Source organism: Leuciscus leuciscus (genome assembly GCF_965113295.1).
Source record: "Leuciscus leuciscus genome assembly, chromosome: 4".
Classification (NCBI taxonomy): domain Eukaryota; kingdom Metazoa; phylum Chordata; class Actinopteri; order Cypriniformes; family Leuciscidae; genus Leuciscus; species Leuciscus leuciscus.
This window is the reverse complement of record NC_138728.1, coordinates 13204599-13221556: the sequence shown is the minus strand read 5'-3', so window position 1 is coordinate 13221556 and position 16958 is coordinate 13204599. Positions and strand designations below refer to the sequence as shown.

The following is a 16958-nucleotide window of genomic DNA, read 5'->3' as shown; positions in this document are numbered from 1 at the left end:
AAATGTTCATTGTGTACCTTGCCTGCAACCTTTTTCAGAGTGTGATTGATTGAAGGGCGTGATATTGGCAGTTCACTGGGGACTGAAGAGGCCCTATCGCATGTAAATAAAGAATGAGTCAGCAGTCTACCTTCAGCCTCTGCAGTGGCGTTTTGATGGGAGAGAGACAGGGACAAGAGGAAGATCCATAGGCCTATGCCGCAATATCCCATTCTCTCTCTCTCGTCCTCTGACTTTCTCTTTCGTTCCCTGTCCTCCCCCTCTTATCTCTCTGCCGGCAGATCCTCTTCCTTGGACTGATGTCCTGAGACGGGCTTGTTCTCCAATTTATTTAGCTGCTATGCTCTCTCCCTTTTATCTGTAAGACAGAGGAAGAGAGAGATCGGTATCGTCATACATATGCATATAAACACATTCAGAATAATCATTTTGATCTGTTCTGTTAGCAGAGTCAATGTAATCGCTGAATCTTCGCTGAAAATCGCCTGTATAATCCGCCGCATTTATCCTGTCAGATATGGCTGTGCAGGCCCGCTGAGCGCCGGTTAAGAAATGAATAGCTCTCAGATGGAGACAGGTATTATTCAAATAAAAGAGAATTGTTTAAGGTTAAGGAACTGGGGTACTGCACAATGCTATTCTTTTAAGTTTATTCGTCTCAGGATTAAATTCAACGGAGGACAATAATAAAATAGTAATACAATAATAATCTGTACAGTAAAAAGAATGATACTTGTATCATGATGTACATGTTGTTCTTCCATATAATGGAAGGTCCCAAAAATGAGATGCAACATGACACAATTGATCGAAAGTGACAGTAAATTATAATGTTACTAAATATTTCTAACGCAAATAAATGCTGTTCTTTTGAACTTCTATTTATCAGAGAATCCTGAAAAACAATTTATTTCAGTTTCCACAAAAATATTAAGCAGCACAACTGTTTTTAACATTGATAATAATAATAAGAAATGTTTCTTGAGCAGCAAATCAGCATATTAGACTAATTTCAGTTGGATCATGTGACAATGAAGACTCGAGTACTGATGCTGAAAATTCAGCTTTATCATCACAGGAATAAATTACATTTTAAAATATTTAGACAACAGTTGTTTTAAATTGCAATAATATTTTACAATATTAAACATTTTACTGTATTTCTGTTTAAAATAAATGCAGTCTTGGTGAGACTTTGTGCAAAAACATTTACCCCAAACTTTTAAACAGTATTGCACTCTGTTCCCTACAAAAAGCTGTTGTATGTCTTCAGAAAACTATATTATAACACATGCGTATGTATGTCATAGGAACCATCATCCTTTATGGTGCTTTTTTGTCATTTTAGGCCACTGCCGTGGTCATTATTCACGAACGATCTATGGAAAAGAAAACATATTTTTTTGTGTTCTATATTCAAGAAAGAAAGTCAAACTGGTTTGGAACATGTAATGACAAACACAAGCTGCCCATCATCATTTATAGCGTTTTGGATTCTGGTCTTCAACATGGGATGCTAGTGAACTAGCTTAACTAGCAAGACTTCCTTGTTCAGCTTTACCAGCTAAGTTTTCTCTGTAAGTTTGCTTAGTTGGACTTTTTAGTAGGTTTCTCATCAAAGAATACATGTCTACATGTGTAGATTATGACAAGATCTTCTATGTGTTATCTCTGTAAACTGTGATATGAATGACCTTAGCATCTAGGCAACAGCATTAATCAAACTTGTTTTTTTTTATATATATTTATAGTGCATCTTCACACATCGTTGTTCCCATGAGTCCAAAGACAGTGAATTGACACTATTAGCAGGTTACGTCACACATGGAAGTTGACATTGAGGTCAAAGTGTCACAACAAACTTGACCTTGTGAAAGACACAAGAGTGGTCTAGAGAGTAAGGTGAGAACTGCAGTGAAAATACAGTACAATCTGCCTTTAGGACAGAAGGTTCTAGATTTTTTAAGAAGGTGAATGAGTTTCCCCTCAAGGACACCAATTCATTGATGTAACTTCTCCATTATCACTAAAATCCTCACTTATCTGAAAGTAAAATGAGGTTTTTACCTTATGTATCTTTATCCCCCGGTTTCACAGACAAGGTTTAAGCCTATAGTCCCAGACTAAATGCATGTTTGAGCTGTTTTAACTGAAAGCAACTTGCACTGACATAACTTAAAATATATAAAATATATAAAACATGCATTTTAGTCTGGGACTAGGCTTAGGCCTTGTCTGTGAAACCAGGGGTCAATGTCATAATCGTTATTTAATATCTCACAGTGTGCCTGTCATAAAGGTGACTTAATATCTCACAATGTGACTTTATAGGTCATGATTGCAACTATATTTCTTGTGATTGTGAATTTACTGTAAATATCCCAATTTTGACTTCATTTCTTGTGATTGTGACTTAATATCGTCCAATGTGACTATATGTCACAATTTGGGGCAGTTGTGACCTAATGGTTAGAGAGTTGGACCTGTAACCCGACGGTCGCGAGTTTGATTCTGAGTACTGGCAGGAAACGACTGAGATGCCCATGAGCAAGGCATCTAACCCCCAATCGCTTCCTGGGCGCCACAGCAAAAATGGCTGCCCACTGCTCTGGGTTTGTGTGTGTCCAGAGTTTGCAGTGTGTGTTTTCACTACTCACTGCTCCTAATGTGTGTGCACTAACTTGGATGAGTTAAATGCAGTTGCCATACTTGGCCTTCACGTCACTTCGATTGCAACTTTATTTTTTGTGATTGTGAAATTTATGATAGTGACATAGGGCCAGATTTACTAAACAGGGCAAATCAGCATGAGAGAGCAATTTCAGAAAAGCGCAGATGAGAGTGGAAAGTTCTGCGCTTGATCTACTGACGGCGTGCAAATTAAAGAACACAGACGCAGCCGGATCATTTCCGTAATGACCAAGAGCAGCGAAGATTTGCTTCTGGTTAAAGGGGTCATATAATGCCATTTTTGTACAAGTTAATATGATTCTTTAGGGTCTAAATGAAAAGTTTGTAATATACTTAAATAAAAAAATCTCATTAGTATTGTAAGAAAACACTAATTTTACCTGGTCAAAAACAGCTCTGTTTTCAGCTCGCCATTTAAGTGCATGTGTCTTTAAATGATAATGAGCTTTGCTCACCCCACCCCTCTGTTTTGTGGGGCGTTTTGACACAACACAAATGGAGTGTTGCCTTGACAACAGTTGAGGGTATATTTTGGAGAAAGAATGGCAGCGGGAGTCTCTGAGGACACATCTGTGCAACCGTATCAATTTGAACTTGAGTCGGACCCGGAACAAGATGACGGCCCAAAAGAAGTTCGACAATTAAGGCTCGAACAGGATGTTTCTGAATGGTTGGTTAACGTAATGTCACTTTGATCTATCTTTGTGTGTACTGGCAGGGTAGAGTAGTGAGATACGAACGCTATGTGTTTACTGATGTATACGTTAGTTCATTGACAGATTGATGTTACAGCCAATGGTCATGAACATTTTTTTACTTTAGCTTTATACTGACCCTCGTTTATAAAGCAGTCTGGTGAGAAATGATTCGCTCAAACATGAAAGCATTAACGTTGATCGTGGGTAATATTCACTTCGAAAACAAAACTCAGCCACTGCGTCTTCAGCGGTTCGGATATAGGAACATCAAAATGACTGCTGTTTTCGTTATTACACCCAAGAACAGAACACCACACAATCGCTTAGACGCCATTCTGCTCCAGCGTATCAACAATGGCGGACTATGATGACAGCTCGCTCAGGGCGGGTCTTTGTTGAAACGCTGCTGTCAATTAACAATCGTGGAAGGGACCTCCGACCGAGTGACGTCACACGGTCAGACGGCTCGATTTGAGACAGGGGAAAACATATAAGAAGATTTAAAAACACTGGATGGATTTTTATCATTATATGGTGGTTGTGTACAGGCACTGCCAACACACATTTCAGTACAATCAACTTGTAAAAGTGCATGTACCATTATATGACCCCTTTAAAGACGGTAAATAATGGCGCAAATACCAGTAAATTGACGAGTGCAAACCTTTGTAAAGCGACTGATTCACTTAAATGTTCTCCTCCCATACATTTTATCATCCCATAAATTTCTCCCCACAAAACTCTGAAAGGGAAACTCCTACAAAAGCATATGCAATAAGGTCAGCTCCAATAATAACCCTGTCCACGCCTTTTCAGCACTAACTTTTCACTGCGTGTCTTTAGTAAATCCTGACAGTAGTTTTTTAACGCCAAAAGAGGGTTTGCGCTGGCGCAAGCTGTTAGTAAATCTGGCCCTTAATATGTCACAATTGTGACTATTTCTTGTGATTGTGACTTAATATCTCACAATGTGACATATTGGGCCCTATTTTAGCGATCTGAAACGCAAGTGGGTAAATGTGTAAGTATGTGTATAATAAATTGTCTATCTATCTATCTATCTATCTATCTATCTATCTATCTATCTATCTATCTATCTATCTATCTATCTATCTATCTATCTATCTATCTATCGTAATAATGTATGATTTGCAAAAATGAAAACTGCTGCTTCTGTGTAGATGAGAGAATCAAAGTGCGCGTTGTGCACACGCTACATTGATTATGGCCAAGCATGCGCCCTTAAAATAGCATATGAATAACATGCGCAACGCGCCACTGACTTTAAACTATTTTTTCCTGGTTAGTGGCGCAATTGTTTTCTAAACCTGCAAAATAGCATGAAGGAACGTTTGCGCCGGAACACGCCTCCTCTTTGCGCTGAACCGCCCAGGGAGCGCAAGTGTATTTCCTAACTTACCGACGTGCTTCTGTGGAGGGAAAAGTCCGCTTTGCACGGGTGCAAAATAGGAATGATACATGCGTCGGTGTACAAAGTCAATTGCGCTGGGTGCAAGATAGGGCCCTTTATGTCATAAAGGTGACTTGATATCTTACAATGTGAGTATGTGTCACAATGTGACTTTATAGGCCATAATTGTGATTCAATATCTCATAGTGAGACTATGTATCACAATTGTTACTTTATTTCTTGTAATTGTGACTTTATTTCTCACAATGTGACGTTAAATAGGCTTCCATATTCTCCTGAAGTTGAGTTGTTGTAAATCTGGACCAATAGAACAGAATTGAAAATAAAATCTCCTAACACCTGAGAAGCTTTAACTATGGCAAAATCTCTTCATCCTTTGAAATCAGGACTAATCCCAAACTGTAAAAGCATACAAAATCCAGAAGCATCAGACAGGTGAACAGCTTCCTCTCCAAATAAAAACTGTCATTCCAAATACTGTGCTAACTAACTACATAGCATATGGAATCAATGATCTCGCACAGAACCGCTATGGCTTTGTCAGGTTACATCAGTAGGGAATATTTACGACTAGCGAGTCTCTGTTCAACCAACAGACAGCACTGTCAAGCTGTGCAGAAACCACAACCATCCAAATGCAATGGTTTACTGCACAACTGCCATCTCTAATGTGCAGGGAACGAGTCTGACAGTCCACAAAATTAATGCAGCTGCGAGGGTTCGCTGACTTTAACAAACTTCTCTGGGGTGCACAAGAGTCTATAAAGCATTTTTACGTACGGTAGTGCTAAAACTTTATATTATCACGAAAGACACTTCTAAGCTACAAAGTTAGCACAGAAAGCATGTTTTCCTATCACACGCAATGGAACGCTGTCAGATTTTTCATCAAACAACTTTGTGGCCATGAACTCTGCACATACCACTCAAACTCAGTCCTGTTCGAGCATGTAACCCCAAGCACTTCTGTACCACAGTTAGTTTACATGACTTTACATGGACTCCGGTTCTCTGGACGGGACAGATAAGACTTTTTGAATTGCTGCACTTTGGAGACTGCCGTGTGATTGTGCGATTTATGAATGAATCTGATTGAACGAGCGATTATTCGTGCCCACGTACAGAAAGGAAGGTGCGACCGCTGTGACTCAAGCTACATATTTTTTTGATGTCTGCCACACAGCAACTTGCACACAGCATACAGATAATGTAATCTCACAAGCGCAGGCCGACCGGAGAGGTGAGTGTGCAGCTGGATTGCGCACTTTAAAGGATTGTAAAGGTACAGGAGCCGACCCAATTCTCCTTCTTGCTCTCTCTACAAGCCCTGCTGTTTGTAAGCAGTTTCTGCATACGGTCACTTCACAGGAGATCATCTGTGTGGCTCTAAATTAAGAGTTAAGCGCACATTTAAACTACATTTCTTAAAAGCGTCCAAAAATGCACTAGCGCACACATGGAGAGACGCCAATCCAAACAATCCACGCAATTGTTGCATGGAGCGCAATGGTGAATGCATAAAATCAAACATGAACACAAAGTTCAATAGCGGCCATTCATGAGATGAGCCAAACATCCTTAAATGACGCTTCAGCGATGAATGTTTTTAAGATACTGGAAGGAGAGTCCTCACAAAACATCTGTTGTAGTGCAAATGTCCATACGCATACTCTCAGTACTCGCTTTCTCACAATAAAAGCCGTTTGTGGAGGCTTATCAGCGTCAGAAAGAGGCAAGCCGCCAACGTGCAGTGATGAAGTGACTTTATGCGGCTCATCTATGGCAGTACGACTAAAGCCGGAGTGCCGTTCAACTTCGAGGGGCGTGTAAAAGCCTGTGCGTGAAGGAATAAGCTATCAGACTGGAGGCATCACAGACACACTCTATTATTTTGTTCAAGGCATTTTAGTTGCATTAGCAGGGCTATTGAAGCCGTCAGACGCAGCGGTAAATGGAGTGGAACGGCACATGGTGGATTGAGTCTCGGATTTTGTTCCACAATTACCTAATCAAAAAATGCATTAAACAAATAAATGAACTTGGGTCAAATTATACCAGTTCTAATCAGTAGATGTTTGAGAAAATGAACTTTAAAACGCAAAATTGCAGTAGCTTAGACCAGTGGTTCTCAACTTAAGGGTCATGACCCTAAAATGGGCCGCAGGTCTGTTTTTATGGGGTCGCTGTGAGTGGGAAAGATCATTATGCACCCAATCGAACTCTACAATATTTTTGAGTCAATTCATATTAGAGTCATTCGGTTGAAGCTAGCCAAATTAGACGCATGCTAACATAGGTTGCATAGTATTGCTTCATCCTCAAAAACCATGCACCATACTGCACAGGGTAAAAGAAAATACAAATCAAACTAGATTAAATATTCATTCTTCTGAGATGGATTGCCATTTGATGTCCAAGAAAGTATAAATCCTGAAGCAAAACTAGTTGAGAACTACTGGCTTAGAAACTCTGAGAGAATGGCCCACATCCAGAGAGTGCAAGAAAAAGAAAACGAGAGAAAGAAACTTGGCAGTGAGCTAGATAGATATACAGCTTTCTGCATTGTGAGGCATTGGGCTGCAAAGTTCATATAGAGACCCTCTCTCACCTTTCCCACTGTCCCACTGTCCCCTGCACCATGATCCTCCTCTCGAATGCAAAACTGCTGTCCACGGGAAACAGACCCAGTCCGCTGGAGATCCGTCAGGTAATAATACAATCCAAGCACAGGTTACGGGACTCCACACGCTGTAGTACACTGTCCCAGGACGAGGGGTGTGAGAATCCAAGAGAGCAAAAGGGTGTGTGAGGGAAAGAGAGAGTGAATGAATGAAGCAAATACCTCTAAAGGGGAAAGCTTAGGGGGTGTGGAAGAGCTACAACAGGTTGGCTCACAGTTACAGCAAGAAGATGGATGGGGAGAGAGAGTGAAAAGAAAAGTAAGAAAGAGAGAGCAGCAACCAAGAAAATGAAGATAATTCAATATAATGTATTTAGGCACAAACTGAGTTAAAGACGTTTGGTTCTTTGTAAAGAGGTTTGTCTGTTGTTGTTTTTTCTGTTTTTTTTTTTGTTGTATTATTCATTCTGAAGTTCAAATGTTTCTTCAGTGGTTAAACGTTTGTTGCAAAATTTTCATATAAACAATATGCAACATTATCCTTGGTAACTGACTTTGTTTTATATTGTTATGTTTTGAGGTCTTGCACAGTTTTAATGTGCATCAGCGTCACTTGAGCAGCATCATGACATTAAAAAGTCCTGCAGCAAGTTATTAAAATCACTGCATTACAAAAAAAACTAATGGCCAAAATACAGACAATCCACAAACTGTTCTGTTATGGACTCTTATGTTGAGCTTCCTTTGGATTCCTCCCTGTGTTTATTTCCTGTTTGCTTGGTTTCCTTGGTTTCTGACTATGTCCTTTGTTTCTGATTTATTAATTGATTATGTTCACCTGCGTCTTGCTTGGTTCATCATTTAGCCTGTGTATTTAAGCCTTCGGTTTTGTTCCATCCTCGGTCCTGTATTGTCTTTGCTTGTGACTATGGCTGTTGCGGTTTCTTTTTCTCCTGTGGTTTTAGATTATCGTGTGTTGTTTGTTTGACCAAAAAAAGTATCCATCTGTTCTTTACTTGCCTGACCAGCTGTGACAAAAAACTTCCTTAAGTTTTGCACATGTAATCTCTCGGGACAAAATTAGGTACTAATTTAGGTACTCCAATTATTGTGGAAGTACGTGAGACCTCCCAAATGTGACTTTTGAAAAGCAGCAGCAGAAGTTGGGGTCAAAAAGGTGGACTTGTTCCACAGAGAACATGTAGCACCAGGGTTTTTAGATCTTACAAATAAAAAAGCCAGACCTCTGAGCTGGTCACATGCCTTACCAAAGAGCTGCGTTTGAACAGCAGTGTAAAACACAGTAACTGCCCCGTTTGAACAGAGAAAGCGATGTGACAGGTCTTTAATGGTCTTCTGCAGGAATGCAGGGATGGAGTTTATTGGTTCTTGCCAGCTGTCACTCATGACACACTATAATTCAGCAAGCCCCATTCACATACACAGACCTGACAAGCTGAAAAACTAGGTCAAAGGTCAGGCATGGGGCCATCATGAAGAGAAAAAAGGAAAAAAAAACACTCAAGCTGCTATAAAGAGAATTGCATTTAGAAGAATGTATACATATATTTGTTGTATATAATAAAACAATTTTTTTATTAATATATTAATATTTTATGTATTATTTATATATTATCTTTTATATAAATAAAACATCAATAATAAATAAAATTAAAAAATTAAAAAAATTAAAAAATGCATAAAAAAAATGAATTGCACTAAAATGTACAATTAAAATTAAATGAATCTTCCATTTAATCTCATGTTGGCCAAGGATGATAGCACAATTTATGGAGTTACCTAGAGTCCAAAACAAAATCTCAGAGTTTTGAAAAACAGTGTGACACACCGTGTAATGGACAATCCCTCAGATAGCCCTATAGGGAGATGCTACAAAGGCGAGTATTAAAGTTACAGATGAAGAAGGCATTGAATGAGTGGAAGGACAGAGAGAAAGCCTCCTGGCTGACCCACAGGTTTGCAGAGCCCTGCTGGGCACAGTAAGGTCAGGCTTTCATGTCTCAGGACCTCTCTGGCCACTGGGTCAGCTCTATCTATAGGACGCCAAGAGAGACATAAATCCTCATGACTGTGGGTGTCTGCAGGGATGAAGAGGCGAAGAACCAATGAAAAAAACAGGGATGAGAAGACTGAAAGAAAAGAGAGATTGTAGATTATATTTGTGTAAACTGGCTTTGGGAGCTTTTTCATCACATCCGAAAGCTTTTTAGACCACTTTACATAACAATCATAAGATTTTCAGGCTTGAAGAATACTTGCACTTAAAACCTTGCACACCCATTTAAAATGTTTGGTGTCAGTTAGATTTAAAAAAAAGAAAAAAAGAAATGAATAATTATAATAAAATATTAAACAGTACTGTTTTCAACACTGATAACAATAACGAAAGTTTCTTAAGCAGAAAATCAGCATATTAGAATTAATTCTGAAGGATCATGTGACACTAAAGACTGGAGTTATGATGCTGAAAATTCAGTTCTGCTATCACAGGAATATATTACATTTTAAAATATATTTAAATAGAAAGCAGTTATTTTAAATTGTAATAATATTTCACAATATTACTGTTTTTATGTATTTTGATCACATAAATGCAGCTTTGAAGAGCATAACAGTTTTCTTTCAAAAAATTTAATAAACCTTACCGACCCCAACATTTTCGAGTCTAAAAAACTGATTTAGTATCAATCAGACCTGCATACCCTAACCATGATATTTTACGTGTTTCTCTGAAATCCTTGATTCTGATTGGTCAGTTGCAGCATTCTGTGGTAAAATATTTTTATATATGAACACTAATGTGTGTAATTGATTGAAGTTTCTGGCAAATAATTCTAGTTATTTTTTTCTTCCTGCTCTCCCATAATATAACATTATCTCAACCCAATAGTTCATCTCAATTCTGTATTTATTTGGTAAGTAGCCATGAAATAAGACAAATAATGTACAGTCAGCTGGCCATTATCACAAAATGAAAAACAGACCCTGATCATTTTGCAATAATAACCGACTGATTGTACATTAAATCTGATTGACTGATTGAACTCACACAATGCAGACGGTGCTACAGAGAAATGATGGAAAGTATAGGATTGCTGTAAGAAATACCCACCAAAAAAAGAACATTTGAGACCATATATTTTCAAGAACTATTTTAGCAAGGTTAGCTCTGTGTTGGAAATCGTTTTAGACCAGTTTCACAACTAAAACTCACTGAACGATAATGGTGCTGTTACTGCATTATCAAGCAATTAAATGCATTGAGGAATACATTTTGAACAAAGCTGATAATGGCTACTCAGCCAGGGAAATATTAACCAGGCTTGTCTTTTAAACTAGCTGCTAATTGCTGTTTTTTTAATGCATACGAAACCCCAAAGTGGTTCATACTGCAGCTGAAGTGTGCTTTGATTAAATTCAAGCTTTAGGCTTGAGTAAAAACAACAATGTGCGCAGGGATGAGTGTAAGAGAAACAGCGAAAACCAAAGAAATCTCTCCTGTCGGTCATACATTAGGAATTCACAGGGCTGGGCTGAGTTTCTGACATTGCGTTGTAAAAACATCACTGACATGATGGGTAATTGCTCCTTTGGTGCGTTAGCTTGTTTTTACAGGCATGTTAGTTGAGGCCTCTCTTCACTGGCTGTCACCTCTTGTGTCTGTACCACAATTCCATCATAGACCTTGCGTCAACACAAAAGACTGTTTTCATGTTTTCAGCAGTTATGAATAATAAATAGCGATTGCTTCACATGCTCCTTGGAGAAATACAATCCAATCGGATGATGTATAGATTTAGTGCAATGCTGAAATCTTAATTATAAGTTCATTTTCTGTGCTCCGATGGCTCAAACAGTTCATTATTCTGCCCTGCAGTGCCATTCCGACTCCACTTTAATTGTGTTTTTGACGTGGAATGAGTTTAAAGTCCATGTTTAAATAATGCGCCTGCCTGAGTTTTGCTTTTGGGGGGAAAAAGTATTGATTGATGTAATATAAACACAAGTGCCTCATTTAAAGTTATGGAAGTGTGTCAACAGAGAGAAGAAATAAGGAGAGCTGTGGAGTAGTAATATGGTGGGAATATGAATATGATATTACTGTTGTGCGTGTGCATGTCTGTGGTCTCTGGCACAACTGGCAAGTTATCCAGGAAATCAAGGACTTGTTGCCCACGGCAATCAGAAAGATACGTATCCCCTGCTGGTAGATATTTGGCACAGTGCCCACCTCAATCCACAAGGCCTAAAGTATGCCGATGTGCTCATCAGCAACAAAAAACACACCCACTACCTCCAAATGACACTTAAAACCAACACAAAAATATGTGCTCTTTGTCTGTCTGTTTGGAACAGGCACGCACACACAGCGCACACACACCCACACACACACGCACAGCATTGCACTAGGGGTCTTCAACCCAAATTATACTCTCCATCAGGGGCCAGTTGACTGAGTAAAAAAAAATACAAAAATACATTGTTTTAAAGTCCAATCATGCACTTTAACTAAATACAGTTATTGGTGCATGGACTGATCTTTTTGGTGCTGAGCCACTCATCTCTTCCTCACACGTAGTGCACTGCTCTGCATGCTTAGTGGACTAATGATGCCTGAGATTGTATTTCTGCAATGTAATTTACTCCTTGCAGATCAGGCAGGTATCCGCCTCATTAAGAGACCAGAAACATCACGATATGGCTTTGATGTGATGCTCAGATGTTATTTGAATGGATAAAAAACAGAAATAAATAGCAATTTATTCACATATATGGTAAATAAAAACATGTGAGGGACACTGTCACTAATATAATGGCAGTTACTTATTTGTATGTATATAAAAATAAACTGTGAGAAAATTATTGAATGTGACATTAAAAGACAACATATTGTTTCCTAATTAAAGAATTTACCTTTAATATTGTCACTGTACAAAAACATAAACAAATTAGTAAAATATAATATATATTTATTTATTTCGATATTTAATATAGATGTATTATAAAATATGAAATAGAAATATATATTTAATATTTATATTAACATCATGTATACAGAATAAAAGTAGAATGAAACGGGTTTTTTTTTAATCCGTTAAATAAATATTTACATTTATATGTAATAAATATGTTTAATACATTTTATGTATGTACAGTATGGATGGATGTATGGATGTATGGATGTATGGATGTATGGATGTATGGATGTATGTATGGATGTATGTATGTATGGATGGATGGATGGATGGATGGATGGATGGATGGGTGGATCCCCTAGCACCATTTTGAGACACTGTGGAGGTTCTTGGACTCTAGTTTGAAAACCAATGGATTTTCAGGTTACATTAATTTGCATCCCAGATTTAAAGTTTAACTTTAAGGACCACATTTGGCCCAATAGTTTCAGACTCATGCACTAGTTTCTTTCATACCTTGCTGGGATGCTTCATGAATATGTATTCAATCCTTATGTGCTGCTAAGACTATTTGTTTTACAGTATGCCGATCATAAAATACTATACGGCCACCAGTAGGGCCATAAAAGAACACTTGAAACCAAGAGTATCTAGTTGCACATGGTCCAGGCAGGTTAGGGTGCCTCTTTTGGACCTGATCCAGAAGCCCATCCTTTCTATTAGCTATTATTCCATAAGGCAAAGAAGCCATTGAGTCTGATGAATGTCAGAAAATAGAGGCCAAAGACACACTGACAGAACCTGGAGTCGAAAAGTCAAAACTGTTAAAGTTTTAGTCACACTTTACAACTTTTTGGTTATATTTACAGTTAAATTGCATATCCACACACACAAGCAAGGAAGCAAGCAAGCAAGCAAGCAAGCAAGCAAGAAAGCATGCAAGCAAGAAAGCAAGCAAGCAAGTGCGCACGCACGCGCACACGCGCGCACACACACACACACACACACACACACACACACACACACACACACACACACACACACACACACACACACACACACACACACACACACACACACACGTGTTCCAGTCTGTAAGCTATAGGCTCTCAGACAGTCAGATGTCTAATGAGGCCAATCTTTGAACTCGGGCTTGATTTATGCTTTACTGAATATCAAAACCATGCACAAATGTATTGTAGCAGGAATGCAGCCATCTCTCACATTCACTCAGGCAATGAGTAGAAAACCACAAGCAGGGACAAGCCCTAAATTTCCCAAAGCGAAATACAGTGTCTTCTCCCTATATAAGCAAGCATACACTCATATACACTGTATCTACTACACCAATGATATCCATATGCAGTGATAAAGAAAATACGAGCACAGGGCTCAACAATAATGCACCAGGACCAATGTGAGAGTCCCAGACAGCAACATAATGTTGGCCCGGATCCGGCCCACATCCGGGATCATGTGGATTTAACGTGTGTACCAGATGTGGCCCGGATCTGGGCCGACATTGTGTTGCTGTCTGGGGTGTTTCAGGTCAGCTTTTGGACGTTTTATGTCTTGTTTTGAATATTGCTTTTGTGAATTCTGTTGATTTAAATGTCACCCAGATAAAGTTATCTAACTGGCTAACACATCTATGAGTTCAAAGATTTCATGGAGGAACAACTTCATGTATTGTAAATGATAAAACTAAAACCAAGCCATTTTTAAACTGAAATGAAAAGTCAAAATATTTAATTTATCTGACGGACATAAAATAACGTATGTTTTAAAATAGATAATAATAAAAATCAATAAAATTAAAGTATTTTAGCAAACGCTGCAAAATAACAAAATGTGAAAAATGAATGTTATCTATCTATCTATCTATCTATCTATCTATATATACACACTCACCTAAAGGATTATTAGGAACACCATACTAATACTGTGTTTGACCCCCTTTCGCCTTCAGAACTGCCTTAATTCTATGTGGCATTGATTCAACAAGGTGCTGAAAGCATTCTTTAGAAATGTTGGCCCATATTGATAGGATAGCATCTTGCAGTTGATGGAGATTTGTGGGATGCACATCCAGGGCACGAAGCTCCCGTTCCACCACATCCCAAAGATGCTCTATTGGGTTGAGATCTGGTGACTGTGGGGGCCATTTTAGTACAGTGAACTCATTGTCATGTTCAAGAAACCAATTTGAAATGATTCGAGCTTTGTGACATGGTGCATTATCCTGCTGGAAGTAGCCATCAGATGATGGGTACATGGTGGTCATAAAGGGATGGACATGGTCAGAAACAATGCTCAGGTAGGCCGTGGCATTTAAACGATGCCCAATTGGCACTAAGGGGCCTAAAGTGTGCCAAGAAAACATCCCCCACACCGTTACACCACTACCAGCAGCCTGCACAGTGGTAACAAGGCATGATGAATCCATGTTCTCATTCTGTTTACGCCAAATTCTGACTCTACCATCTGAATGTCTCAACAGAAATCGAGACTCATCAGACAAGGCAACATTTTCCCAGTCTTCAACTGTCCAATTTTGGTGAGCTCGTGCAAATTGTAGCCTCTTTTTCCTATTTGTAGTGGAGATGAGTGGTACCCGGTGGGGTCTTCTGCTGTTGTAGCCCATCCGCCTCAAGGTTGTGCGTGTTGTGGCTTCACAAATGCTTTGCTGCATACCTCGGTTGTAACGAGTGGTTATTTCAGTCAAAGTTGCTCTTCTATCAGCTTGAATCAGTCGGCCCATTCTCCTCTGACCTCTAGCATCAACAAGGCATTTTCGCCCACAGGACTGCCGCATACTGGATGTTTTTCCCTTTTCACACCATTCTTTGTAAACCCTAGAAATGGTTGTGCGTGAAAATCCCAATAACTGAGCAGATTGTGAAATACTCAGACCGGCCCGTCTGGCACCAACAACCATGCCACGCTCAAAATTTCTTAAATCACCTTTCTTTCCCATTCTGACATTCAGTTTGGAGTTCAGGAGATTGTCTTGACCAGGACCACACCCCTAAATGCATTGAAGTAACTGCCATGTGATTGGTTGATTAGATAATTGCAATAATGAGAAATTGAACAGGTGTTCCTAATAATCCTTTAGGTGAGTGTATATATATATATATTATTAACAATTTTAAATAAATTAAATATCTAAATGATTATAATTAATCAAATATAATAAATATAATAAAATAAATTGTGTATAAAATTATAGTTGTATGACTGCAAACTGAAAGCCTTGTTGGTCGAGCAACTATAACATTTACTGGTCTGACTGGGCCGACAGAAACAAATCATTATCATTGAGCCCCGGAGTATAGGTTTACATTTCTCCACTAAAAAGACTGAGTGTATGTAAGAATCATCGTCTGTCTCACAGGGGGAGGTAGAGTCTCCATATGGTTTAGAGATGCACACATGGCCAGATCTATTCCGAAAACATTCCCCTCAACCCAAAACCATCCAATGAAAAATCTCAAGAGGAAGAGGAGGAGCAATGAGGAAAACAATGGGCAAGGAGAGAGAGGATGGACGCTAACAAGCCATAATGCAGAGTTACAGATGAAAGAAAGCAGAAATTGGTGTACCAGAAGGAGTCACTGATGGCCTAACCAGCCGCTGGGAAAACACAGACCTGAGGAATGCTTAGAAGACAGCTTGAAAAAACTCCTGTGCGCCAAAGTTTGACAATATTCAGCGAGAAGGGCAAGGTTTAACGAATATTGTTGAACTGCTGATAATTTGAAGAATATGGGTAACCAAACAGTTGACGGGACCCATTGACTTCCATAGTCAATGGGGCCCATCAAACTGTTTGGTTACTGACATTCTTCAAAATATCTTCTTTTGTGTTCAGCAGAAGAAAGAGATAATGACAGAATTTTCCTTTTTTGGGTGAACTATTCCTTTATTCCAGGATGGCAGTAAATTGGTACCCTGGTAATCCAGAGTTCGAGAGAGAGCACAAGTTGAATTTGCTCAGCGAGTTACTCTGGTGTCGAGTAATGATGCTCATTAAATATGCCCTTGTATCCGAGCTGCACCAATCACATCGGGTTATCTGATATAGGCGGGCCAGAGGCGAGCTAAACAGATGACGACAGCGCTGTGACGTCGAAGTCATTAGTAAACATTGCAAGATGGCTAAGGATGAATACCAGTTGTTTGAAACGGCTTTGGTCGCTACAATGAACGAGTTAGACTTGGCTTTTTATCTAAAACAGGAACAGAAGACACCGCTCGAATCGTTCCTTTGCAAGAAGGACGTTTTTGCTGTTTTGCCAACAGGATACGGTAAGAGTATAATCTGCCAGTTAGCTCCGCTGGTAGCAAAGCGTATGGGGTTTATTGTTGTGATTGGTCATAGTGTCATCCAACTGCGTGCAGTGAGATTTTCAAATGCATGCTTGGTGCCGCCCCTCGAGCTGGTCGATTTTCATTAGTCGACGCCAGACCATTAATCTTTTAGATTTAGGTCTGGATTTCCAGGCTAGTAAATTGGGCTAGTAATGATGGTCTGTTTTAGCCTTTATTTAAGAATACTACCACATTTGCAGCCGTTT

At 39.1% G+C, this 16958-nt stretch overlaps 1 protein-coding gene across 1 annotated transcript in view; it reads right to left on the bottom strand.

The window, feature by feature from the left end:
• The window catches only part of col7a1l (collagen type VII alpha 1-like), a 69087-nt gene extending 61216 nt beyond the window's left edge, over nt 1-7871 (bottom strand). The window contains exons 1-2 of the mRNA XM_082166888.1: nt 7430-7871; nt 131-358 (exon numbers count right to left, since the gene is read on the bottom strand). Of these exons, the coding sequence (XP_082023014.1) occupies nt 131-212 (82 nt within the window). The 5' untranslated portion in view covers nt 213-358; nt 7430-7871. The remainder of the gene's footprint in view (nt 1-130; nt 359-7429) is intronic.
• Between the last annotated feature and the right edge of the window lie 9087 nt (nt 7872-16958).